We start from the raw sequence: 25,753 nt of genomic DNA, 5'->3' as shown, positions 1-25,753 counted from the left end.
AAGAAGGAAGGAATCCTCCCCAACAGCCAAGCTATTATCACCTTGATACCAAGCCTGGGAAAGGACACAACAAAAAAAGAAAACCAGAGACCAATATCCCTTATGAATATAGATGCAAAAATTCTCAATAAGCAAACTGTTTTCATCTGCACATCAAAAAATTAATCTGCCGCAACCAGGTGGGCTTCATATCAGAGATGCAAGGATGGCTTAATTTATGCAAATCTATAAATATGATTCACCAAGTAAATAGAAGCAAAAACAAAGACCATATGATCCTCTCAATAGATACAGAAAAAGCATTCAACAAATTCAAAGACACTTTTCTGATAAGAACTCCTAACAAAATAGATGCACCCTGGCAGTCCTTGAGTTACCAGTAAGATAGGTTCTATATATTTGTTCTTTAGTTGAATTTGTATGTAAGTTGTAACAGTTACATTTACCTGTTACCTGTAATAGCCTCTGTTCATAAATGCAACTTATATGTTGGTTGGATGTTTGTAACTCAGGGACTTACTGTAATAGCTTGTTTGTAAGTGTGAGTTGTATATAAGCCAGATGTTCGTTTAACTCAGGGACTGCATGAACATACCTCAAAATTATAAAATCCATACATGACAAACCCACAGCCAACATTATACTGAATGGAGAAAAATTCAGAGCATTCTTTCTTAGAACTAGAACTAGACAAGGTTGCCCACCATCACTACTTCTAGTCAACATAGTGCTGGGAGTCCTAGTCAGAGAAATCAGGCAAAAGAAGGTAATCAAGTGTGTCCAGGTGGGGAAAGAAGAGGTCAAAGTATTGCTCTTTGCTGATACAGTCTTATATCTAGGAAACCCAAAGATTCTGCCAAGAGACTTCTGGAATTGATAAATAAATTCAGTAGAGTCTCCGGTTACAAAGTCACTATACAGAAATCATTAGCATTCTTATATACCAACAGCATCAAGCTGATAAATTCTTTCACAGTAGCAACAAAGGGAATAAAATACCTAGGAATATATATATTTAACCAAGGAGGTGAAAGACCTTTGCAGAGAGATCTGCAAAACACTGAGGAAGGAAATTGCTCAGGATGTAAACAAATGAAAAAATATGCCATGCTCGTGGATCAGCAGAATTAATATTGTTAAATGGCTATACTACCCAAAGTGACTTACAAACTCAAAGCCATCCCTATTAAAATACTAATGCTATTTTTTGCAGATCTAGAAAAAATAATTCTACACTTCATGTGTAATCAGAAAAGACCTCCCTATAGCCAGAACAACCTTAAGGACAAAGAATAAATCAGGCATCAGCTTAGAAGATTTCGGGCTATGTTACACGGCTATAATAACCGAATAGCACAGCACTGGCACAAGAATAGAGACAGAGACCAATAGATCAGAACAGATAATACAGATGTGAAAACATCCTCATGTTGTCATCTGATCTTTGACAAGGCAGACAAAGTCATACACTGGAGATAAGAATACGTGGTGCTGGGAAAACAGGATTCCCACATGTTCACACCTCTCACCACTCATAGAAATTAATTTATGATGGATAACAGATTTAAGCAGGCATGAAACTATAAGAATTTTAGAAGAAAAGATTGGACAAACTCTTACAGACATCAACTTAAGCAAAGAATTTTTGAAGACCCCTAAAGCAATCACAGTAACAACAACAATAAATGAATGGACCTGATCAGATTAAAAAGCTTCTGAGCAGCCGAGGACACAATCAATAGAGTAAATAGACAACCTACAGATGAGAGAAAGTATTCACAGGCTGTACATCTGATAAAGGGCTGATAACCAGAATCTACAAAGAACTCAGGCAAATCAGCAAGAAAAAAAATCAAACAACTCCCATTAAAAAGTGGGCATAAGACATGAACAGAAACTTTTCAGAGGAAGATAGTCTAATGGCCAACAAACATGAAAAAATGCTCAGCGTCTCTGATCATCAGGGAAATGCAAATCAAAAACACAATGGGATATCACATAACTTCAATGAGAATGGCTTTTATCAAAAAGTCCCAAACACTGAAAATGCTGGTGTGTATGCAGAGAGATAGGAACACTTATACACCATTGGTGGGACTCAGCTAGTACAACCTCTATGGAAAGTAGTATGGAGATGCCTTAAAGAACTAAAAGTAGACTAACCATTTGGTCCTGCAGTCCCTCCACTGGGTATTTACCCAAAGGAATAAAAGACTTTTTTTTTTTTTTTGAGACAGAGTCTCAAGCTGTTGCCCTGGGTAGAGTGGGATGGCGTCATAGTTCACAGCAACCTCAAACCCTTGGGCTTAAGCGATTCTCTTGCCTCAGCCTCCCAAGTAGCTAGGATGACAGGTGCCCGCCACAACGCCTGGCTATTTTTTGGTTGTGGTTGTCATTGTTTGGCAGGCCTGGGCTGGATTCAAACCCACCAGCTCTGGTGTATGTGGCTGGTGCCCTAGCCGCTGAGCTACAGGCACCAAGCCATACAAAACATTTTATAAAAAGGACACCTGCACTAGAATATTGATAACAGCATGGTTCACAATTGCAAAGATGTGGAAACGACCCAACTACCATCAGTGCGTGAGGGGATTAATAAGATGTGGAATATTATACCATGGAGTACTACTGAGCCATAGAAAATGATAAACTAATACCTCTTGTTTTAACTTGGCTGGACCTGGAGACCCTTCTTCTAAGTGAAGTATCACAAGGATAGAAAAACAACTACCACAAACACACATTCTTGCCATTATACTGGAACTATGATCAACACTTATGTGCACACGAGGAAATAACACTCATCAGAAATCAAGCAGGTGGAGGGGAGGAAGGGAGGGGTGAATTCACACCTAACAGGTGCAGTGCACACTGTCTGGTGAGGGGCATACTTACAACTATGATTCAAACCGTACAGAAGCAATTTGTGTGACCAAAACATTTGTGCCTCATAATATTCTGAAATTAAAAAAGAATAGTTCCTATCTCCAGATACAGTTACATCTTACGTCTTGGGAGTTAGAGCTTCCACATGTGAATTGGGGGGCACAGTTCAGCCTACAATAAAGAACACACAGTGAATTCCCCCCGCCAGCTGACCCCACCAGCAGCAGGTCCAGGCAGTGCAATCTGCCCAGCGAACCTTTTGCTCAGGAAGACCCAGGCAAGCCTGTGGATCGGGATCAGGATACCCTGAAGGGAAAGATGGGGGGAAGGCCACAACCTGAGCCGGAGGGCATCTGGGTCCCCTGAGCAGCCTCAGTGTTCTCAGCCTCTGTTTGTACTCTCCTGGGAACACTATGGCATGAACACGCTTCTGTCCTGGGTACAACGTATTTGGTAATGTTCCTCCCAGTGGGCAACTTTGTGCAGGGTGGCACAGAAAGGTGAGGGGGTGATGAGGGAGTGTGGACTGGGCTGGGATGAACCCACCACTATCTCAGGCCCTGTCTCAGGACCATGGGCCATGTGGGGATCTGTTGAGGTGATGCAGGTTCACGTCTGCCCAGCAGAAGGCTGTCTACCCCAGCAGCTGGGACCACAGGGAGGATCTGGGTTCAGGCAGTCACCACCTTACAACTGCCTGAGCCCTGGGGGTCGTGGGGGTGGATGGCCATGAGTGAAGCTATGTCTGATTTCATTTGGGACACCAATCCCTTGAGGCTGTCCTCCATGGGGCAGCAGGATACATACCTAAGCCTCACCTGCCTGCAAATGTGTGGTCACACCTGTGAGATTGCCGCTCAGATGAACAAGGTGAAAGCCTCTTTACCAAGTGACATGCTGGCCTCGGTGAGCAGTCAGGAGCCATCTGGTTCTGATGGTTCTACCCCAGTAGAATTAGCACAGGACAGGTGCTAATCAGGCACGGCCCATGAGAGCTGGAAATCCACAGAAAGATGTCAGCTGCACGTCCCTGTGTGTAGGGCTCTCAATGCCATTCCCGAGGCTTGGCTGCCCAGCTCCAGGTGGAGACACCTGTGCTGGAGACCACGGACAGTTGACACCTTCTCAGGGGGGTGGCTTGTGGGTGGCCATAGGGCTGAATCTGGCCCCCAGCCAGGCTTTGCTCTCTTCTTCCTTGTGCCTTTCCATGGGTGCATGCCTGTCCCCCACTTGCCCCTCAGTCTTCCTGCCCCCTTTTCATTGCCTGCCCAGGTGGGACGACTTCCTGAGGAGGCCCCAGGACAGAAAACAGGCCACCTTTGCACCATGAATGGAGGGAGTGGAGTGCAAGGCAGCATGGGGGAGCCTGGACCCCAGGGATGAGTTAGGAACACCAGCTGGCTCCAGGCCTCCCACCCAGGCTGGTGAACTGTGCAGACGTGCACGCACACACAGATGCTTCCGTGCACGTGCATGTATACACACTGCCACATAGTTGCACACGCAGACGCAGGTGTGTGAGTGCTCATACATGGTGGTTTGTGGCCTTTCCCAAGCATAGAGAAGCATAGTGTGTGGATGAGCTTGAGGGGACCTGTGCACAGTCCCCCAGAGCCTCAGTCCTTTTCTCACTCCATAGTGGGGTGGGTGACAGCCCAGCCTGTGACGGTGTGGGGCTTCATGTGCAGCTCCACAGCCACCATTCCCCTTTCCCATACCTGCAGAGCTGCCATGCCTTCTCTGCCAGCCATGCGGAGCTGTGGTGACAGGGCAGTTGGTATGAGTATTTGAACGTGATATCTGTTTATGTGGGGTGCAGGTTTTGGTGCCAGGGCAGAGCTCCCCTCATACCTGGCAGCTTTGAGCATGGCCCCCATCACACCCTCCTTCTCAGAGCAGAGATTTAGGTCCCTGGCAGCATCTTCAGTGCCCTAAATTCAGTACCTGGCCTGGTTGTTGGGCCAGGTGGTGTCTTGTCAGTGAGCACGGTCAGGGCTGTGGGAACATGTGGGAAGGAACATGAGGGCTTCAGTACAGCAGGATGCAGCCCACCAGGTCCTGCTCCCATCCACATCCCTGTCCAGTCAGCTCCTGGCAGCACAGGTTCTCAGACAGTGTCCACTGGGTGAATGAACAAGGCTCTGTCTTGGCCTCCTGCAAGAAGTCCTGGGAGCCTCTCACAGGCCTGCCCATCACATATCCAGGTGGTCTGTCACCAGAGCTGGGCAGCGAGGTGCTGTGGGGGCCCTGAGCTGTCCTTATCATTCTGGGAGCTATTGGAACCCAAGAAGCCCCCAATCCATGGTGGTCTTCTCAGCCTCTTTGGGGGTCTCCTCTCCCCACCCAAGCTCTGGGCCAGCGTGTCAAACTGACCAGGAGGGTTAGGATTGTGGGACCTGCAACCGAGACCCTGTACCCAAGAGAAAGTGATTGTGGACGAGGTTGTGGGGGGGAAGGATTGAGAAGGCAAGTGAAAGGAAAAGGGAAACAGATACAAAAAGAGGAGCCCTTGTATTAAACTGCAGGCGATGAACACGGCCTAGCCCTGATTCTCAGGTGGAACCGAGAGTGAATCATGTGGATTTTGTGCTGTGTGTGTATGACTGCATGTGCACATCATGTGTATATATGTGTGCATATGTATGTACATGTGTGTATGAGTGCACGCACGTGTCGTGTGTGCATGTGTGTGTGCATGAGCGTGTGTGTGCATATGAGTGTGTGCACATGTGTGCCCATGTATGCATATGTGTGTGTGGGTGTGTAGCATGTGCACGTGTGTGTATGAGTGTGTGCGTACCATGTGTATGCATGTGTGTATGTGCATGTGTGTATGAGTACATGTACGTACCATGTGTGCATGTGTGTGTGCATGAACATATGTGCGTACTGTCTGTGCATATGTGTGTATATGAGTGTGTACATGTGTGCTCACTGTGTGCACACGTGTATATGTGTGTATGAGTGCATGTGTGCACCATGTGCACATATGTGCATGAGTGCATGTGTGTGTGTGCAATGTTGCAGCAAATTGGAGCTCCTACATGATGTGGTGTGTTTCCCTGTCTTTGGTCCCTCTCTGTGCAGTTATGGAGAGTGCCTTGACAGAAATATTTCCCAGGGCTTCATCTAGTGGGTTTCTCTTAGTCCTTGAAACTCAGATCCAAGGGAAGCTGCAGAAGGCCCTGCTGGTGTGTAGGGCCAAGAAGGTGGCTAGGGCTGTGGACTGGCCACCAGGGGAGGGGTAGAGGGGTGATTGGGCTTCAAGACCCAGGATCAGAATATGTGCATGTGTGATGGGAGCCTCAGAGTTTAAAGTTTCCTGTTACAAAGTGCTGGCATTTTGGAGACTGGGCTGAGAGGGCTGAGAGGTTTCTAGAGAATAAGGAATGGGAAATTGTCAGTCATTCTTCATTTAAGTGGAGGAAACTGTTGTGTTATTCTGGGCCACTTCTTTAGTGGCTGTCTCTGTCATCTTATTTTTGTGAATAATGCTCTTCCCTAGAGGGCCAGGCGCGGTGGCTCAGCACTCTGGGAGGCCGAGACAGATGGATTGCCTGAGCTCATGAGTTCAGGACCAGCCTGAGCCAGAGAGAGGCCTTGTTTCTAAAAATAGCAAGACATTGTGGCAGGTTCCTGTAGTCCCAGCTACTCGATAGGTTGAGGCAAGAGAATTGCTTGAGGCACTCTACCGAGGGCGAAAATAAAACCCTGTCTTAAAAAAAAAAAATCACTCTTCCCTAGAGCTGATGTCCCTGTCCTGGGGCTGGGACCCACTTATCCAAGCCGCCTTCTGTGGGCTCTGCACGAATGGGGCTGGAGCCAACAATCTGGCATCCAGCAGGCTTGGGCAGCCTTCTGCAAGGGGGCATAGCCATGAGTAAGAAACAGAGGGACCTCGGATGCCAGATTGTGGGCAAAAAGGCAGCCTGAGCCATGCTTTAGCTGTGTCCCCATGGGTCTGGGTGTGGAAAGCTGGTAGGAGAGCTCCTGTCACTCAGGACAGAAGGTCTGGGAACAGGCCACCTGCTGATGCCCACTCCAGCTGCCATGGGTTGGGGCAGGTCACCCACTCATGCCCCTGGCCTCTTTCTCCCACAGAGGTCGGACCCACAACTGCTTGCCCGGTTCTACTATGCAGACGAGGAGCTGAATCAGGTGGCTGCGGAGCTGGATAGCCTGGACGGACGCAAGGACCCCCAACGGTGCACACTGCTTGTCAGCCAGTTCCGCTCCTGCCAGGTGAGTTGCGGTGCCAGGAGGCCAGGAGGCCAGGTGGGCTTGGACCAAGTGCCTGTCCTCAGCAGACAAGGACAGCTTTGCCACCTGTCCACATCTTGTGGGGACGTTCTCAGGGCTCATCCAGACCACGTTCTAAGCGTGCCAGGATGAGGGGGGCAAATGGAGCCGGTGCATCCTTTGCCCGTCAGTGGCTTTCACCAAAACTCTTGTCACCTTTAAAAAGTCCTTAAATTAAAGAACCACTTCAGGAACAAATTATAGTTGCTTTACTTAGATAGACTTTACCTGACAATTATTGCCCAAATTCTAATCCATTCAAATCGGAGGCTTAGCAATGTACTATTATGTTGTCTCCAAATCTTGTTTCCTCCTTCCTGAATTTTCTTTCAAAAAACTCCATTTAGGGGAAAGGGGAGGGAAGAAAAAAATTCCTTCTGTTCATCCCGTTAAAAATAACTTTCTCACCTTGCACTATTGATGTCACCAGGAAGATAAAAACTTAGAAAGAAATGAGGAAGAGATTCTATGTTTCACTTTACTGAAGCGGATAAAATAAAGTCACCTTGAACTTGGGCAGTCATTTCAGATCACAGGCAACTCCTCAGTAAGAAAAACGCCCCAAGACAAACCACAGAAGCCAGGGGCGCTGAGAGGCGGAATCCTGTGGGCTCAGGAGGTCCTTCTACAGAGGCCTAAGCCTTTTGGAATTCTAGGCTGAATGTCATTACATCTCCTGTCACTTCAGCTTACTGACCCATGTCATGAAAACTGTCACAATTACTCTTTTAATTTCTGTTATCTTGGGAACTCTATCATACCATGAGAAGTCTTAAATTTGCCTCTGTGACTAAAAAAACCCCCAAATGGTAAAACCATATTTTAAACCTGACAATATATATTTTTTTATTGTCTCTCAAGTGATTCTCTTGCCTCAGCCTTCCAAGTAGCTGGGACTACAGGCGCCCGCCACAACACCTGGCTATTTTTTGGTTGTAGTTGTCATTGTTTGGCATGTCCAGGCTGGATTCGAACCTGCCAGCTCTGGTGTATGTGGCTGGCACCTTAGCTGCTTGAGCTACAGGTGCTGAGCCTATAGGAAAATTTTTAACTACAAATTCAATTTATTGAGTAGGGTGTTTTTTTTTTGTTTTTTTTTTTTTTGTTTGTTTGTTTTTGCAGTTTTTGGCTGGGGCTGGGTTTGAACCTGCCACCTCTGGCATATGGGGCTGGCGCCCTACTCCTTTGAGCCATAGGCGCTGCCCTCTTGAGTAGGGTTTTTAAGATTGTCTTTTTTAATCTTGAGAGAGACATTGTCTTTCAAGAAATTTCATCTAAATTATTGAATTTATTGGCATAAGTTGTTTTTAATATTTCCTTATAGTTCTTTCAATTTATGTAGAATCTGTAGTGATCTCACTTCTCTCATTCCTGTTATTGATAAGTTGTATGTTCTCTGTTTTCTTCCTCAACTATGTCAATAGATTTTTAACAATTTTATTGATCTTCTCAAAGGAACTATTTCTGGCTTCATTGTTTTTCTCTTTTCTTTTCTTTCTTTTTTTTTTTTTTTTAGACAGAGTCTCACTTTGTTGCCCTGGGGTTAAGTGCTGTGACATCATCGCTCACAGCAATGGCAAACTCTTGGGCTCAAGTGATTCTCTTGCCTCAACCTCTCAAGTAGCTGAAACTGCAGGCACCCGCCACAATGCCTGGCTATTTAGAGACTGGGTCTAACTCTTGCTCAGGCTGGTCTTGAGCCTGTGAGCTCAGGCAATCCACCTGCCTCGGCCTCCCGGAGTGCTGGGATTACAGGCGTGAGCCACGGTGCCTGGCCTTTGTTTTCTCTTTTCAGTTTCACTAAGTTTCTGTTCTTTTTCTTATTCCTTTTCTTCTGCATGCTTTTGGGTTTCATTTGCTCTTCCTTTTATAGTTTCTTAAGGTAGAAGGGAAAAAATAAACTTTCTTCCTTTGTAATGTAGGAATTTCGTGTTTAAACTTCTCCCTAGTGGTTGTATTAGTGGCATCCTGTAAATTTTGGTATGTTGTTTCACTTTCATTCCATTCAAAGTTTTTTCCCAATTTCCTCCTTGATTCTTCTTTGACTTGTGAGTTATTTAGAAGTATGTTATTTAGTTACCAAATATTTAGGGATTTTTCTAAAGACATTTCTGTTAATGATATCTAACTTAATCATTATGCTGTCATTGTGATCACAGCATATACTTCCTATGACTTGAATGATTTTTAAATTTATTGAGGTTTATTTTATAGCGTACAATTTGGTCTTTCTTGGCGTATTTCACGTGACATTGAGAAGTATGTGTATTCTGCCATTGTTAGGTAGAGTGTTCTATAAATGTCAACCATGCCAAGCTGTTTCATAGCATTGTTAAAACATACTATATCTTTGCTGATTTTCCGTCTACTTTCTGTGTCCCATCAAAAGAGGGACATTAAAATTGCTGACTATAAATGTGGATTTGTTTATATTTTCTTACTTCATGAAGTTGGAAGCTCTATCATTAGACTTATAAATGTTAAGGTCTATTATGTGCTTCTAATAAATTCACCCCTTTATCGTTATGAAATGACTTTCTTTCTCCTTAGTAGTAGTCTTTATTCTGAAAGCTACTTTGATATCCACATAGCCACCCCAGCTTTCTTTTGTTTGGCATGAACATGGTATAGCTCTTTTTATCCTTTTACTTTTAACCTATTTGTGTCTTTGTATGTAAAGTAGGTATCTTGTAGGTAGCATGTAGTTGGGTCTCACTTCACTATGCTATCTGAAAATTTCTGCCTTTTAATTGGGGCGTTTAGGTCATTTTTGTTTAATATGTCTCTGGTTAGGCTTAAGTCTGTCACCTTGCTAGTTATTTCTTGTCTGTGGAGTTCTGTTTCTGTGTAGCTCTCTCTTCTCTGGTACTCTGTCCTCTGAATTCCAGCTGCCTTGATTCCACTCGGATTCCCCCACTCTGTACCATGTCTTGAAACTTTCATCAAGGCAGTGAGCTAGGCATTTGTAGGGCTGACCGTGTTTGTTTCCTGACACTCAGGATCACCCTCCTTCAGTGTATGATGTCCAGTGTCTTGGCAGTCATTGCCGTGGTTTCTAGTGTGTAAATTTGGTTCCCGTTACTCCATCTTGGCAGGAATGCCTGTTGAGGAGTACTTTGTGTTAGGCACTGCTCTCCAGACACTCATCAATGAATAACACATGACCCTTCCCTCAAGCCACTGATTTTCTGGCAGAGCAAGCAGGATGGGGAGTAAGTCCAAGCACCATCCCTAATGGGCTCCCCAATCTTGAGCCAGTGCCTCCTCTTGAACCTCAGACCACTACCAACTATTATTGCTGTTGTTTCTTATTCTTTACCTGAATCTTGAGAAAAGGGCCTTCCTACCCAGAAAACCTTTTAATGAGAAATGACAGTAGTGGCTCCGCACCTGTCGCACAGTGGTTACGGCATCAGCCACATGCACTGAGGCTGGTGGGTTTGAACCTGGCCCAGGCCAGCTAAAACAATGACAACTGCAACAAAAAAATAGTCGGGCATTGTGGTGGGCACCTGTGGTCCCAGCTTCTTGGGAGGCTGAGGCAAGAGAATTGCTGAAGCCCAGGAATTTGAGGTTGCTATGAGCTGTGACACCATGGCATTCTACCAAGGGTGATAGAGTGAGACTCTGTCAGAAAGAAAGGAAAGGAAAGAGGGAGGGAGGGAAGGAAGGAAGGAAGGACAGTAGTATCACTTGATGTTTATTGAATTTTGTTTTTATTTTTTGTATTGTAATGGTTTAAAGTTTTCTTTATACTACAGAATTTCCTTCAGAGTTTTCTGTGCATTGACTTCTTAGATTAGAAAGGTATGCTATCTTTAAGATTTTTTATATCTGTTTCCTAAGAAAAATGAAACTTAAGCCTCAGAAGGTGGAGAGGAGAGTTATTAAGATTTAAAATTCCCAAGGGTGAAAGTGTCAATTAGTGTGACCTTTCTGGAAAGCAATTTGGCGGAATCTAATTAGCCCCTCTAAATGCAGTTTACACTCTTGACTTTGTAATTTCATTTCTAGAAATCAGTATGTCCTAAGGAAATAATCCAAAATATGGAGCATTGTGCACCACCATAGCCATGGTGGCATTATGTGGTAGTAGGCTTTAGAAACATTATAAATGGGCTCGGTGCCCATAGCACAGTGGATATAGCGCCAGCCACATACACCAAGGCTGGTGGGTTCGAACCTGGAACCACCCGGGCCTGCTGAACAATGGCAACTGCAACAAAGAACGACCAGGCATTGTGGTGAGCACATGTACTCCCAACTACTTGGGAGGCTGAGTTCAAGAGAATCGTTTGGGCCCAAGAGTTTGAGGTTGCTGTTAGCTGTGATGCCACGGCACTCTACTGAGGGTGACATAGTGAGACTCTGTCTCAAAAAAAAAAAAGAAAGAAAGAAACATCATAAATGTCCACCAAAAGAGAGAGGAGTGGGTTAATAGGGTGATTCCTATGCTATCTTATATAGCTATCCATCAAAAGTTGGGTTTGTGAAGAGTTATAACATATCTGTAGTGACAGCTGTGAGTACAGAATTAAGCTCGCGGGATGCTCTCAGCACTGAGCAAAGACAGGCCCACAGAGGACAAGGATCAGAGGAACTGTGCCCAACCTGCTGGATGGTTTCCCCAGGGACATTTTCCCTGCTTTTATGCTTTTCTATTGTTTCCAGTTTTCCTGTGATGAATTAACTTTATATTTAACAAATTAAAGGGAAAAAATTAAGCTTTCAAGGTTCTTGTAGTTCTTCCAGTTGATGACTAAAGAATAGGACAATTTTAAAGAAAAAGAAGAAAAAGTGATTTAAGATGCAATAAAAAGGGCTTGTTTCCCTTACACACAGAACGTGTTCAAGCGGCCCACTGTGCTTTGTGTCTTGCACGTGAGGAAGTGAAGTAAAACGAAGTCTTTAAAACAAAAGTTGCTGTGTGTGAGGACGCTGAGGGCCAGGATGGAGCCAAGGGTTTTACAAGCATGAGCTTCCATGGTCCCCTCTAGAGAAGTGAAGTGGCCTGTCTGGGTGGCACAGCTGTCAGGGGTGGAGTCAGGGTCTCCATGTCACCGGAGCTGGCTTCTCTTCAGTGTTACTGATACTCTGGTGCCAGAAGAGGTGAGAGGTGACTGCCATCAGGGAGCAGGGCCCAGTCTTGCTATTCTGACCCTAACGTGGGTCTGTGCACCTCACCCTACAGAGGAGTAGACTGAAGTTCTGAGATCCAAGGCTATGCTGGGGTCCTTAGCCTGCTGAGGGTCTGACCCTAGCAGTGACTCTGGTGGACACGGGTGTTGGAGAAGGCCCTTTTACTATCACAGAGGATGCTGCCTCCATTGCAATGACAGGCCCTAGAGTTCTGGGCCGGTTTCACTGTGTCTCTTAGTACCATCGCTCCCTGTGGCAGGTGCTGCCTGGCAGTGTTGTGAAAACCTAGGACAACAGGTTGGAATCTCAATAAAAGCAACACAACAATTTGGCTGCAAAATCAAATTTTTACATGTGTCTTATCAACCTACCGATTCCACTTCTCAGACTCTGCCCTAAGAACAGGTATGCAGTGCTCAGGGATACTTGCGTGGTTCTTTTGCAAGCCTGCAGAAACCTGCTGTGGGCCATGGATGGAGGGTGTCCTCTTCTCATAGGACCCACTACAGCTGCCACAAAGGGCTATGTGACATCTGCATAGAACACGGACATCGTGCCACCACCTACTCTAGGGAATATGCAGATGTGGGGGGTGTGGTAGTTTCTGTCTTCACTCTGGATGCTGCTGGAATATTTGAGCTTTTGCAGTGAGTGTTTAGCAAGCGTGAGTGTGCTGCTCCATCACTTTTGCAGTCCTGAAAACAGTTGAAACGCACCGTGCATATTTCTAGCAACAGTTGAGAGGTGCTGGCCGGACGTGGTCCCCAGCGTGCTCTCCTGTCCCGTTTCAGGACAACGTGCTGAACATCATCAACCAGATCATGGACGAGTGCATCCCTCAGGACCGTGCCCCGCGGGACTTCTGTGTCAAATTCCCTGAGGAGATTCGGCATGACAACCTGGCCGGCCAGCTGTGGTTCGGTGCCGAGGTAGCGGGCAGCCGCCTGGTTCTATGGTCCCCATGGTGTCCCTGTGAACCTCATCCAGTGGCACCTGATGGTACAAGGACCTGGTGTCTCCTCCATGGCTCATCCTGAGCCTAATAGGCCATGTACCCCTAAGCAGGTCTGGGCAAGCCGTAAATTTGGGCTCCCCAAACTGCACGTGAAAATGAAGTCCCCAAGTGATTTTTATGAGGTTCTCAGACCCCCAGACTTGTTGGACCCAATACCAGTTCTTAATAGCAGTAGTAATCAAGAATGGGAGAGCCCCAATTTTGATATGAGGACAATTAATGACAATTATTGTCACAGTGGGGGTGGGGGAAAGGAATAGCAAAGAGAGGGGAGGAGGGTGAGGTCTTGGTGTGTGCCACACCTTTGAGGGGCGAGACACGTTTGTAAGAGGGACTTTACCTAACAAATGTAATCAGTGTAACCTGGTTTCTTGTACCCTCAATGAATCCCCAACAATTAAAAAAAAAAAGAAGGGAAGATCCCCTCCATCACCACAGCAAGCGTGACAGTGGGGTAGGGAGCTGTGTCACTACAGCCCCTCAGACTTTATCTTTACCTCCCAATGAAGAAGTGAGGCTTCGAGAGGATGATGCCTGCTCCCTACAGGCAGGTGGGGCCAGCCTCCCCCAGCTTCCACCATGTGGACTCCCCCAGGCTCTTTCCCCTTGGCTGTACCCTGGTATCTGACTGCATCCCTGACACCTGTCCCTTGGTTGTCCTGCCCTCTTGCCTCGCCTCTTGATGGATCCCTGGGATGCCTAAGCCCTTACATGATGCCACCCAGCAAGTGTGCCCATCTGCTCCCCATTTCACATTCTCCTGTGCCCACCTGTCTAGTTGGGGTATCCTCTGCCAAGGCTGCAGCGGTGTGGGTGGCCCCTGGGCAGGTTATCCCTCTTCCCCAGCCTCACTTTTCACCTCCGTAAAGTGAGAAATGGGTCCCAGACAAAGTGTGAGGAGTTGTGAGGAGGGGCAGGCCCTGCACCCCTAGCTTGATGGGCATGTGGTACTCAGGGCACTGTCGGCTCCTGTGTGGTCCTGGTGCCTGCAAGCTCTCTGCCCCTCCCCAACGTCCCCGAGAGTAGGTCTGGGAAATTCTCCCTGCCCTCTCACCTGGGAAATAGCTTCTTGTCCTGCTTGTCTGATTACAGCTGACACATGGGCAGTTTGATTGGTTCTGCCCTGAACCCACTGAAGCTCTGCTTTGAGGGAGCACCTCTGTCACAGCACCCCTGCCCTGAGAGTGGCTGGTAGGACCCCATGTCACTGACATGCCAGGGCCTGCCCCTAGAGCCCACAGCAGACATGGGGGTTCATGGGTGCAGCAGGCCCTCTCTGCCAGCCTGGGTACCTGGTGGTGATTCTGAGCATATTGACAGCATGTGTCCGACTCCCTCAAAAGGGCAGCATCCTGAAGTTAGGATAGCCATCTTGAGGGGTGACCATTGCAGGTGGGAAGACAGGCATGAAACCTCAGGGCATAGCAGGCCAGGTTTCTCGGGACAGGGTGACTCCTGAGAGCCGCACCCTCCATCCTGGCTTCTCCCTTACTGTGTCTCTGCCCCACAGTGCTTGGCTGCCGGCTCCATCATCATGAACCGTGAGCTTGAGAGCATGGCCATGCGCCCACTGGCTAAGGAGCTGACCCGCAGCCTGGAGGATGTGCGGGGCACCCTCCGAGACCAGGCACTACGGGACCTCAACACTTACACGGAGAAGATGCGGGAGGCTCTGAGGCACTTTGATGTCCTATTTGCGGAGTTTGAGCTGAGGTAACAGGGTTGCCTGTTGGAGCTGTTGGTGGAGCCAGCCTTTGCTTTGTGAGTGGAGGGGGGTTTGTCAGCTCATGGGAGCTCACTTGAATATTTCAACTAAAAAATTCTGCAGAGAGAGGAGTCCAGGGGTTAGGCCATGGCCCCCCCATAGTTAACTCTGGGGGGCACAGCTTGGGGACGGAAGTCAGGCAGAGGGGACACAGGTGGGGCCAGTGGGGGTCTGGCTGGACTGAGCCCTTGGGGCAAAGAATTTGAGAGGCCCACATGGCTAGGCATCTTTGACAGGGCCATAGACAAGATAGCACTCGAAGTAAGTGAGAAAAAGAGGAGGCAGCATTGTGTCTGTAGTGGTCCTGGTTAATAAAAAGTGTCATCTTGTCATCTGCCGACCTCTAAGAAACCAGCCATCACTTTAAGGGCTGTAGGAAATGAGGGCACAGAGTTTTATTTTCTCCTGGCCTTCCTGTGTTCCCAGATTTGCTGAATAAGCTTTCATAAGAAAAAATCAGTTAGTGACCTAGAGAGAAAATGTTCTCATGTGGAGATGGCTGGACAAGCCTTAAAGTCCTTGCAACCACCCAACATGTTTCCTGCGAGTGCCTTTGCAGCCTGGGAAGCTTCCAGGGCCACTGAGGTGCCCATGGCATGACGCTGCTGTGCGGAGCTCATGTGTGTACCCTGTTCATCACACAGGCCTGCCCGCCTTTATCCATTCTGTCACTTGCTCACGGTTAGGAGCCAGGGCTACAGTAGGAGACAGTCCTTGGACATCGGCAGTGCCAGTTCCAGGGTCATCAGGGCTGACCAGAAGGCTGTGGGGCCTAAGTCTGCCCTGGCAGGAGCTTTGATTTAAAATAGTTGTGAAGCTGGGAGTTGTGTTTATGAAACTGTAGAAATGGGGCAGGGCTGCAGTTTCAATACCTTGAAGGAGAGGCCTGCAGTGGTCTGAGGGTGGACTTAACCTTACTTGCTTGTGTGTGCAGCTACGTCTCGGCCATGGTGCCCGTGAAGTCCCCCAGGGAGTACTATGTGCAGCAGGAGGTCATCGTGCTGTTCTGTGAGACGGTGGAGAGGTGAGGACAGGAGGGGAAGGCAGGTGTCTGACAGTCCCTGCTCCTCCTCCTTGCTGACCTGGGCCTGGGGTGGAGGGCAGCTTGGGCTATCACTCTTCCAGGGCACGTGCGGATGGGAAGGCACAACCCCAACGCATGCGCTTCCTATCCCTCCACCTGCGGCACCATCTCTCTCCCAAAGGGGAGATCTACAGGCGAAGTCACAGTTCAGAGGAGGAAGACTCAGCAGTGTTGGAGGGGACTGCCAGACCTTCTTGCCTCCCCCTCCTCCCTCACCTCCTCACCTCCTCATCCCTTACCGCCTCACTCCGAGCCCCTCACCCCACACTTCCTCATTCCTCACCTCCTACCTCCCTCCTCACCTCTCACCCCTCACCTCTTCCCCCCCACCCTTCACCTCCTCAGCCCTCACCCCCTCACCTCATCACCCCTCATCCCTCACCCCTCACCTCCTCATATCTCACCCTTCACCCCCCACCTCCTCACCCTTCATCTTCTCACACCTCACCCCTTCACTGCTCACTCCTCACCTTCTTACTCATCACCCCCTCATCCCTTACCTCCTCCCTTCTTAGCCCCTCATCCCCTCACTCCTCAACCCCTCACCCCTCAGCCCTTAACAACCCTCACTTCTTCACCCCTCACCTCATCACCTCTTACCTCCTCACCCCCTCATTCCTCACCTCCTCATCCCTGACCCCTCACCCTTCACCCCTTACCTCTCATCCCTTACCTCTTCATCCCCACCCCCTTACCTCATCAACCCTCACCTCCTCACCCCTTCACACCTTTACTCCCTCACCCCTTCACCCCTCACCTCCTTACTCCTCATTCTTCACTTCCTCACCCCTCACACCTTCACTGCTCACTCCTCACCCCTTCACACCTTTACTCCCTCACCCCCCCACCCTTCACCCCTTCACCCCTCACCTCCTTACTCCTCATTCTTCACTTCCTCACCCCTCACACCTTCACTGCTCACTCCTTACCCCCTCACCTTCTCATTCCTTACCCTCACCTCCTCACCCTTTACCCCTTCATTCTTCACTCCTCACCCCTTTACCCTTCACCCCTTCACCCCTCACCTCCTCTCTCCTCACCTCTCACTTTACTATCCTCCTCAATTCTATCAGCCAGGATGGGGTTCTTGCTGGGTTTCGTGTCTGCTGAACAAGGCTTTGTGTGGGTGAATCATCAATATTCTCATCAGGCCTTTATGGTTATTAAAGTCACCTTTTCTGAATGATTTTGGGCTTCAGATTTAACCTAGAGTCTTTCTGTGATTTGACTAGCATTATGGTGTTTGGTATGTTTCAGAACTGCTTGATGTCACATCATGAGTTTATTTTTAAAAGATGAAATATTTAGTGTTCATGCTTTCAGAGATATTTCAAATTGCCAAAAAATAAGATGGCTGAAAATACTTTTTATTTTGATCACCAATTACGCCAGCAGGCCTGCTCATCATGTGTAGAGGCCTGCACACACCCAGGGCATGAAAATACATCCAGTTTCTCAAGGAAGTCTTATTTGGGGGGTAGTGTTTTTGTTATGTGTTTATTCTGAACACTTGAGTTGTTTCTATTTCTTGGGTAGGCAAAGCCATTGATTGCATTATCTTTCTATTTTTGTTGGACGTCACAGCTGTCCCACTCATTGTACCCACCCCCCTGCTTCCTGGGGCAGAGGTGGGGCAGGCAGATGGAGAGCTGAGCAGGCTGAGCTTCAGCCACCTTGCCCGGGCCATCAGAGCAGAGCATGGGTTTCCTGCTAGCATCAGCCCTCAGCTTGTGCGAGACACGAGTCAGCCTTTGGATGTGTCTGCTGAGCATGGCCACAGGCACGGCGTGAGCATGTTGTCCCCTGCCCAGCTCTGGTCTGAACCGAGGATGTGGGTGGGCCAGCCTTGCCCTGCTCACTCTCTCCCCCTTGGACAGGGCCCTGGACTTCGGGTACCTGACCCAAGACATGATTGACGACTACGAGCCGGCCCTCATGTTCACCATCCCAAGGCTGGCCATCGTGTGGTGAGTGCCCCTCCCGCTGGGACAACTGTCAGGTCTGGCACCAGGTCCCCGCTGGGTGCTGGTGCATGGTGCTCACACCTGGACAGGTGCTGCCTGGCTGCCCAGACCAGGTGCCAGCAGGTCTGCCGTCGGTCCTCGGCAGGTGAGGAGCCAGGCATTCTGCGTGTGTCCTATGCACCTTGTTGGCAAGGGAGGGGCCTCCCGCCTTAAACAGTGCGGATGGCCAAGCATCCCCCTGGACAAGGGAGATGGGAGCAACTTGTTAGTCACAAAATCACAGCCCATGGACCATGCAGGGCCACACAGGGTGTACCACGTGGAGTGCACTCAGGAACAGAGTGACTGCTCAGTGGCTGTGGGAGGCAGGTTTTGTAGTAACAAGGGGAGGAGGTGCCCTTGGCTTCCACAGGAACACATGATAGGTCTGCTTGAATAATTCTGAGGGCTGGCAAGGAGGTGGAGCCCATTAGACTGAAGACCAGATGGGTGCAGCTGGTTTGGCTGAGAATGGGGGCATACCTGTGGGGAGAGAGGAGCTTACAAGTAGGTTTTGGGGCTCAAAGGTGTTAAGACAGCTTGTGGAAATTTAGGCCTTAAATCCACTGAGGGGCACAGTGGTAGGGACACTGAAAAAGCATCTCTGAGCTTCTGGGGCCAAGTTAGAGCCCAGATATCTCACTGCTGTGCAGCCACAGCCTGACTCCAGGCAGGGACACCCTTCCCTCCTGCCAGGTGAGTGGCCATTGAGAGAGGAGAGGGAGTGAATGGACCACAAAGAGCTTGGTGGAGCAGACTGGTGCACTTGCAGGTGTGAAGTGGCTGGTGAAAGTGTGGGGTAGGCACAGAGGCTAGGACCAGTCCAGGATCAAGCCATGGAGAGGTCCTGCTGAAGGCCCCGGGCACCCAGAACAGAGGTGCACACAGCACTGTGCTGGGGTGAGCATAGGCCCTGCCCACAGGGAACGGGCAGTACCAAAGGGAGTGTGGGGGCAGTGGCAGTGCCGCCAGACAGGCCAGCCTTCTGGGCCAGTGGAGGACAGAGGCGCTTCCTCCAGCTTCGGGACAAGTCAAGTGCTGCAGGCAGGAGTTGGGAGCCTGGGGGCAGGGTGGAGGGAGTCCAGACCTGCCCTGGCAGTCTGCTCGATGTGTCTCAGAGCAGCCTTGAGGGTAGGGTGTGTTTCGAGGGTATCTCTGGAAGCCTTCTGGTCCAGGCTTTGCCAGACCCCTGTCTGACAGCTCAGTGCTCACTCCTTTCAGAGTCAGCCAACAGCAAAGCGAGACTGAGCTATAATCCTCGTATTCATTAGGATTTCCCTTCACCTGGGATGTCCCCAGTGCCAGCATGGAGGTGGCTTGAAGGAGCGCATCCTGGTGCACCGAGCACCCTTTGGCTGGCCACAGGATTTTGTGATGTTGGTTTCTTACCAAGAAGTATCACTCCGTGGCCAAACTCATTTTGAAGAAGATGATGGAGGGTTTTGGTCCTTACTCTTCCTTTTGTTTAAAAAACAAAACAACAGGCTGGGCATAGTGGCTGTTAGCACTCTGGGAGACTGAGGCGGGTGGATTGCCTGAGCTCACCTGTTCGAGACCAGCCTGAGCCAGAGCGAGACCCCCATCTCTGAAAATAGCTGGGCATTGTGGCTTGTGCCTGAAGTCCCAGCCAGGCTGAAGCAAGAGAATTGCTTGAGCCCAAGAGTTTGAGGTTGCTGTGAGCTGTGATGCCACAGCACTCTACCAAGGGCAACATAGTGAGACTCTGTCTCAAATTAAAAAAAAAGAAGCCCCATCCCACATGATGAGGAGTAGGAAGGAGTAGGGAGGAGGGAGCAGGTCTGGCTCTGGGGACTCCTGAGGTGGCCCAGGTTGTAACAGAGCCACTGCCCTGCAGCTGCTGCAGCCCAGGTTGTTGGCCCCTCTCTCTCCTCTCCCCACCCCACATTGTCCACAGTAGCCACTGTGGGCCTGACAGGGAGAGAACAGAGCTACCCAGCGTGGGGCCTAAGACTTGCTCCTTCCGGTATTCCCTCAGGAGCATGTATTGAGTGACTGCTGTGTACCCAGGGATACTGCAGCACCCATGAGGGAGATGGGCTTGTGATGTATACACCAGGTTCAGGTGAGCAGATGAGCAGTTGCTGTGCAGTGTTCTGGATGCTGGCGGCTCCTCACTCAGGACCCCCTGGGAGACAGGAGCTGGGAGGTGGGGAGGGGTCCCCAGGCAGCCTGCAGAAGTAAACCTGAAGCAGTATGGGAGCCAGACAGGCACTAGAGCTTGGGATTAGGGACACACTGGGCACCTGACAGGTACTTGTACAAAAATAGAGACCCAGGCAGGCTGGGCCCACCCCACAGGATCGAACTGTGATATGAGTGTCCTCAGTCCCCCAGAGCCCCTCAGTAAACAGTGTCACAGAACAATGACCATGTCTGCCAGTGTTCGTGGTGTGCCAGGTCCAGTTTTGAGGGGCTCCCAGAGCAAAGGCACTGCTCAGGCGAGCAGCTGGAGGTGGCAGGGCCAGGGCCAACCTTTGGGTCAAAGCCAGTGCCTGAGGACACAGGGAGGCCTGCCCAGGAAGAGGCAGTGGGTGGCTGAGGGCTGAGGGTCAGAAAAGGCTAGTGAGTTTGGTCCTCACGCACAGGCTGGTGGAGATAGTGTGGACAGAGCCAGAGTGTCCTGAGCCCCTGCTGTCCCTGTGCCCCTGGTAGGGATGTGCGTTCTGGTGGAGTGTATACACCAGGTTCAGAGACTCCTCCTCCACAATTTGGTTGTACTTTTAGGACTTCCTAGCCCCCTTCCCCGACTCCCGTTGACTGTGGTCTCTGGCGCCAGCCCGGGACCCACGAGGCCTTAGTGATGTTCCTCGCCTGGGCTAGGCGCTGTCTACTCTCACAGCTCTCCCGGCCCTGGCTTGGGGCAGGGCTCAGACTGGACCTGTGCTGAGGGAGGCTCTGCCCCCTATCCCCTCCAGCTCCACCCTGCCCCCTCCCCATCTTGCTCTCCCACCTGCGCTCAGTCGACCCTGCCAGAAGCTGCTCACGTGGGCCATGGGTGCGTCAGGTCGGCATCCTCCTTGGTAGCCCCTGGCCCACCCACCAAATAATAGGCTGTCACTCACCCCTGCCCAGAACCTCCAAGGTTCCAGTCCGGACCTGTTCCTGAGTCCGCCTGGCCTTGCCCGGCCTCACCCTGCCCTCTCCAGGGCCCTGCTGTCCAGTCCTGTCACCGGGCCCCGCCCCAGCCAGCCCCTGGCCCCGCCCCATCACCGGGCCCCGCCCCCACCGCACCCCAGTCACCCACCCGGCCTCCGTTCGGCTCCAGCTTCCCTGCTCCCTCAACCCTCTCCACCACCGGCTGAGCGACCTACTCTCTGTCCTACGACTCACCATCTGAAGTGTGCCATTCCGTGGGTTTCAGTATGCGCCCAGAATTACAGCCTTAGTCACCACTAATTTCACATTTTCATCACCCCACACTGCCCACAGAGATGCCTCTCACCCCTTGGCCATCACGCCCATGCCTAGTAATCCTTAATCCTGTCCCAGCCCTAGCAAGCCGCTGACCTGGCCCGTCTCCGTAGATTTGCCTGTTCACATGGTTCATCGGCTGGGGTTGGTACTGCGTGCTGTCTCACACCCGACGTGAGTGCTGGACGCAGGGTGCTCACACCTTCGTTCCCGCGCTGCCCTCAGTGCCCGGCCTGTGGCAGCACAGTGGATTTCGCAGGACTTTGTTGAGTTGGTCTGATAGGGCACAAATATTTATTAACAAAGATTGTCGGTTAAGTGTTACCGTAATCATAAAGATTCGAGGGAGGTTGGATATCCAAAATTAGGGGATTGATTAAAAATGATGCTGTAGCCATTTAAATAGTGTTGAAAATTTTCTAATGCCATGCAAAAAAATTCCTAGTGTATCAATTATAAAAATTATCAAATGTCTGTGTTTTACAAAATGTCTTAATATATAATGGGTCAAATTTTTATAAATAGAAATTAAAGAAATAAATGTCCTTTTTCGTGTGGCAAAATATGCATAATATAAAACTGATCATTTAAATCCTTTCTTGAGTGTACAATTCAGTGGCATTCAGTATATTCACATTGTTGTTCAGCCATCACCACCACCCATCTCCTTTTCACCATCCCAAACTGAAACTCTGTCCCCATCAAACACTGAACCCTTTTCTACCCCATAGTTAAACCTCCTTTTAACTACTCAGGGGCCCTACAGGATTTGTCTTTTTGTGACTGGCTTATTTCACTTTGCATTGTGTTTTCAATGTTCATCCATGTGTCCGAATTTCCTTCCTTTTTAAAATTAATATTCCTTTGTATGTAATTAAATATTATTTTAAATATAATTTGAAATAATATTCCAGGGCGGCACCACTGGCTCAGTGGGTAGGGCGCTGGCCTCATATACTGAGGGTGGCGGGTTCAAACCTGGCCCCAGCCAAACTGCAACAAAAAAATAGCTGGGTGTTGTGGTGGACGCCTGTGGTCCCAGCTACTTGGGAGGCTGGGGCAAGAGAATTGCCTAAGCTGGGGAGTTGGAGGTTGCTGTGAGCCGTGATGCCATGGCACTCTACCAAGGGTGTTAAAATGAGACTGTGTCTCTAAAAATCAAATAATAATAATATTCCAAAGAGTAAAACAACTAGGAATAAATTCAACCCTGAAGGTGAAAAGTCTATATAGCATTGCTGAAAAAAATTTAAAAAGACTAATTACATGGAAAGAGATCCCATGTTCATGGATTGAAAGGCTTAATATAATCAGATGGCACTACGCCCTAAAGTGAACTACACATTCAGTGGAATCCCTGTCAAAATCCACTGGCATTTTTTTTTCTTTTTTTGCAGAAAATGGAAAAGGTGTTCCTTAAATTCATATGGAACTCCAATGGGCCCTGAATAGCCAAAGCAATGTCAAAAAAGAAAAACAAAGTTGGGGGACTCACACATCCTGATTTCAAAACTTACTACAAATCAAAACAGTATGGTCCTGGCATAAGGATAGATGTATAGACCAATGCAATAGAATCGATGGGCTGGTAATAAATCCAGACATCTCTGGTCAAATAGTCTTTGACAAGGGTTCGAAGCCCATTCAGTAAAGAAAAAATAGGCTCTTCAACAAATGTTGCTGGGACAACTGGATAATCACATGGAAAACCAGAAGTTGAGCCCTGGCATGGTTGATTTTGTGTGTCACCTTGCTTAGGCCATGTTTGCTCAAATACCAGTCTGGATATTGCTGTGAGAGAGTTTTTTTCTTTTTTAAATTGTAAATTAACAATTTACAATTGTATAAGTTTACAAGGTACAACATGATGTTAAAATTTATGTAGAATAATTAAATCAAGCTGGTTAACATATCTGTCACCTGAAATGCTTAACTTTTTATATTTTATATATTTTTTTATTTTTACATATACATGTGTTTATTAGGTTTCCACTTTTTGCCTTCACTATGCTTAGCATTTTTTTTGTGGTGAGAACACAAAATTTCAGATTTATTCTCTTAGTAATAGGGAAATGCATGAATGTCTATTATTAACTATATTCACCACACTGTGCAATAGAACTCAGAAAAGAGAAAAAGCTTCTTCCTGAGATTTTACACCCTTTGACTGTGTTCTCTCCATTTCCCGCACTGCTCAGCCTCTGTGACCACCATTCTGTTCTCTTCTATAAATTCAATTATTTTAGATTCCACAAATAAATACAGTAACACTCATCTCTCTGAACCTGGCTTATTTCATTTAACATAACGCTCTACAGTTCCATCTATGTTGTCATGGGTGTCACAATTTCCTTTTTTTGAGACAGAATCTCATTATGTCACCTTCGGTAGAGTGCCATGGTGTCACAGCTCACAGCAACCTCAAACTCTTAGGCTTAGGTGATTCTCTTGCCTCAGCCTCCCAAGTAGCTGGGACTACAGGCGCCCACCACAACACCTGGCTACTTTCTTGTTGCAGTTGTCGTTTTTTTAGCTGGCCTGGGCTGGGTTCGAACCTGCCAGCCTGGGTGTATGTGGTTGGCACAAAAATTTCCTTCTTTTTAAAGACTGAATAGTATTCCATTGTGTATATGTGCCAGTTTTCTTCATCCATTCATCTCTTGATGGGCACTTGGGTTAATTCTGTAAGTTGGTGAAGGTGAATAATGCTGCAGTGAACGTGGGAGTGCAGACATCCCTTCCACAAGCCAATTTCAGATCTTGTGGGTGTACATCCAGAAGTGGGATTGCTGGATCATGTGGTAATTCTGGTTTCAGTTTTTTGAGGAACATCCTTAGTGTTTTCCATAATGGCTGTGTCAATTTACATTTCTACCAACAGTGCACAGAGGTTCCCTTTTCTCCACATCCTTGCCAATGCTTACATTTCATACTTTTGATAAAACATATTCTAATGCGTGAGGGATGATATCTTAGATTGGTTTTAATTTGCATTTCCCTAATGATTAGTGATGTTGAGCATTATCTCATGTATCTGTTGGCCATTTGTATGTCTTTTTTTGTTTGTTTGTTTGTTTGTTTGAGACAGAGTCTTACTCTGTCACCCTGAGTAGAGTGCCGTGGCATTATAGCTTATAGCAACCTCAAACTGTTGGGCTTGAGCAATCCTTTTGCCTCAGCCTCCTGAGTAGCTGGGACTTCAGGTGTCTGCCACAATGCCCAGCTGGTTTGTCTATGTTTAGTAGAGACTGGGTCTTGCTCTTGCTTAGGCTGGTCTCCAACTCCTGAGCTCAAGAGATCCTCCCACCTTGGCATCCCAGAGTGCTAGAATTACAGGTGTGAGCCAGCGCTCCCAACCTGTATGTCTTCTTTTGAGAAATATCTTTATCTCTGGGATGCAATGATGGCTCAACATAGGCAAATCAATAAATGTGATACATCACATTAACAGAATGAAAGACAAATGCCATGTGATCATTTATTTCATTAGATGCAGAGAAAACATTTGACAAAATTCAACATTCTTTTACAATAAAAAAAACAAATTATTATCAAATTATAAGGTGTACAAGGGATGCAACACCTTTACGGCTACCATTGAGTAAAAATTTAAAAAGGAGGAATGTACCTCAATACAATAAAAGTCATTTATGAGAAGTCCACAGCTAACATTATGTTCAGTGGTGACAAATTGAAAGCCTTTTCTCTAAGATCTGGAACAAGACAAAGATGCCTACTCTCACCATTCCTGTTCAATACAGTATTGCTCTTTCCTGAGCAGTTAGGGAGGAGAAAGAGCTAAAAGGCATACAAATAGGAAAAGAAGTCAAATTATCACTTTTGGTGACATGATCTTATATATGGAAATCTGACTGATTCTATCAAAAAAAACATGTTAGAACTAATAAGTGAATACAGCAAAATTGTAGGATACAAAATCAATATACTAAAATTAGTAACATTTCTATATACCAACAACAAAGTATCCAAAAAAAAATCAAGAGAATAAGCTCATTCATAATAGCTACAAAGTAAAATAAAATAAAGTGCTTAAGAATAAATTTAACCGGCTCGGCGCCTGTAGCTCAACCAGCTAAGGCGCCAGCCACGTACACCTAAGGTGGCGGGTT

The 25,753-nt window shown here is 48.0% G+C and overlaps 1 protein-coding gene across 4 annotated transcripts in view; it reads left to right on the top strand.

Moving 5' to 3' along the window:
• The window catches only part of ZFYVE28 (zinc finger FYVE-type containing 28), a 93,315-nt gene that overhangs the window by 42,094 nt on the left and 25,468 nt on the right, over window positions 1–25,753 (top strand). For 2 of the 4 annotated variants that reach the window (XM_012812253.1, XM_012812252.1), the window contains exons 1-4: window positions 13,131–13,253; window positions 14,850–15,052; window positions 16,039–16,128; window positions 18,066–18,155. In XM_012812253.1, coding sequence (XP_012667707.1) covers window positions 13,146–13,253; window positions 14,850–15,052; window positions 16,039–16,128; window positions 18,066–18,155 — 491 coding nt within the window. In that variant the 5' untranslated portion in view covers window positions 13,131–13,145. Of the gene's footprint in view, window positions 1–6,987; window positions 7,129–13,115; window positions 13,254–14,849; window positions 15,053–16,038; window positions 16,129–18,065; window positions 18,170–25,753 lie in introns of those variants that run through there. The other 2 variants (XM_012812255.1, XM_012812254.1) reach the window with 2 other exon arrangements.

Source organism: Otolemur garnettii, unplaced genomic scaffold, assembly GCF_000181295.1.
Source record: "Otolemur garnettii isolate 467f Iridium unplaced genomic scaffold, OtoGar3 scaffold00198, whole genome shotgun sequence".
Lineage (NCBI taxonomy): Eukaryota > Metazoa > Chordata > Mammalia > Primates > Galagidae > Otolemur > Otolemur garnettii.
Note: the sequence above shows the minus strand (reverse complement) of the source record. Positions and strands in the feature narration are given on the sequence as shown.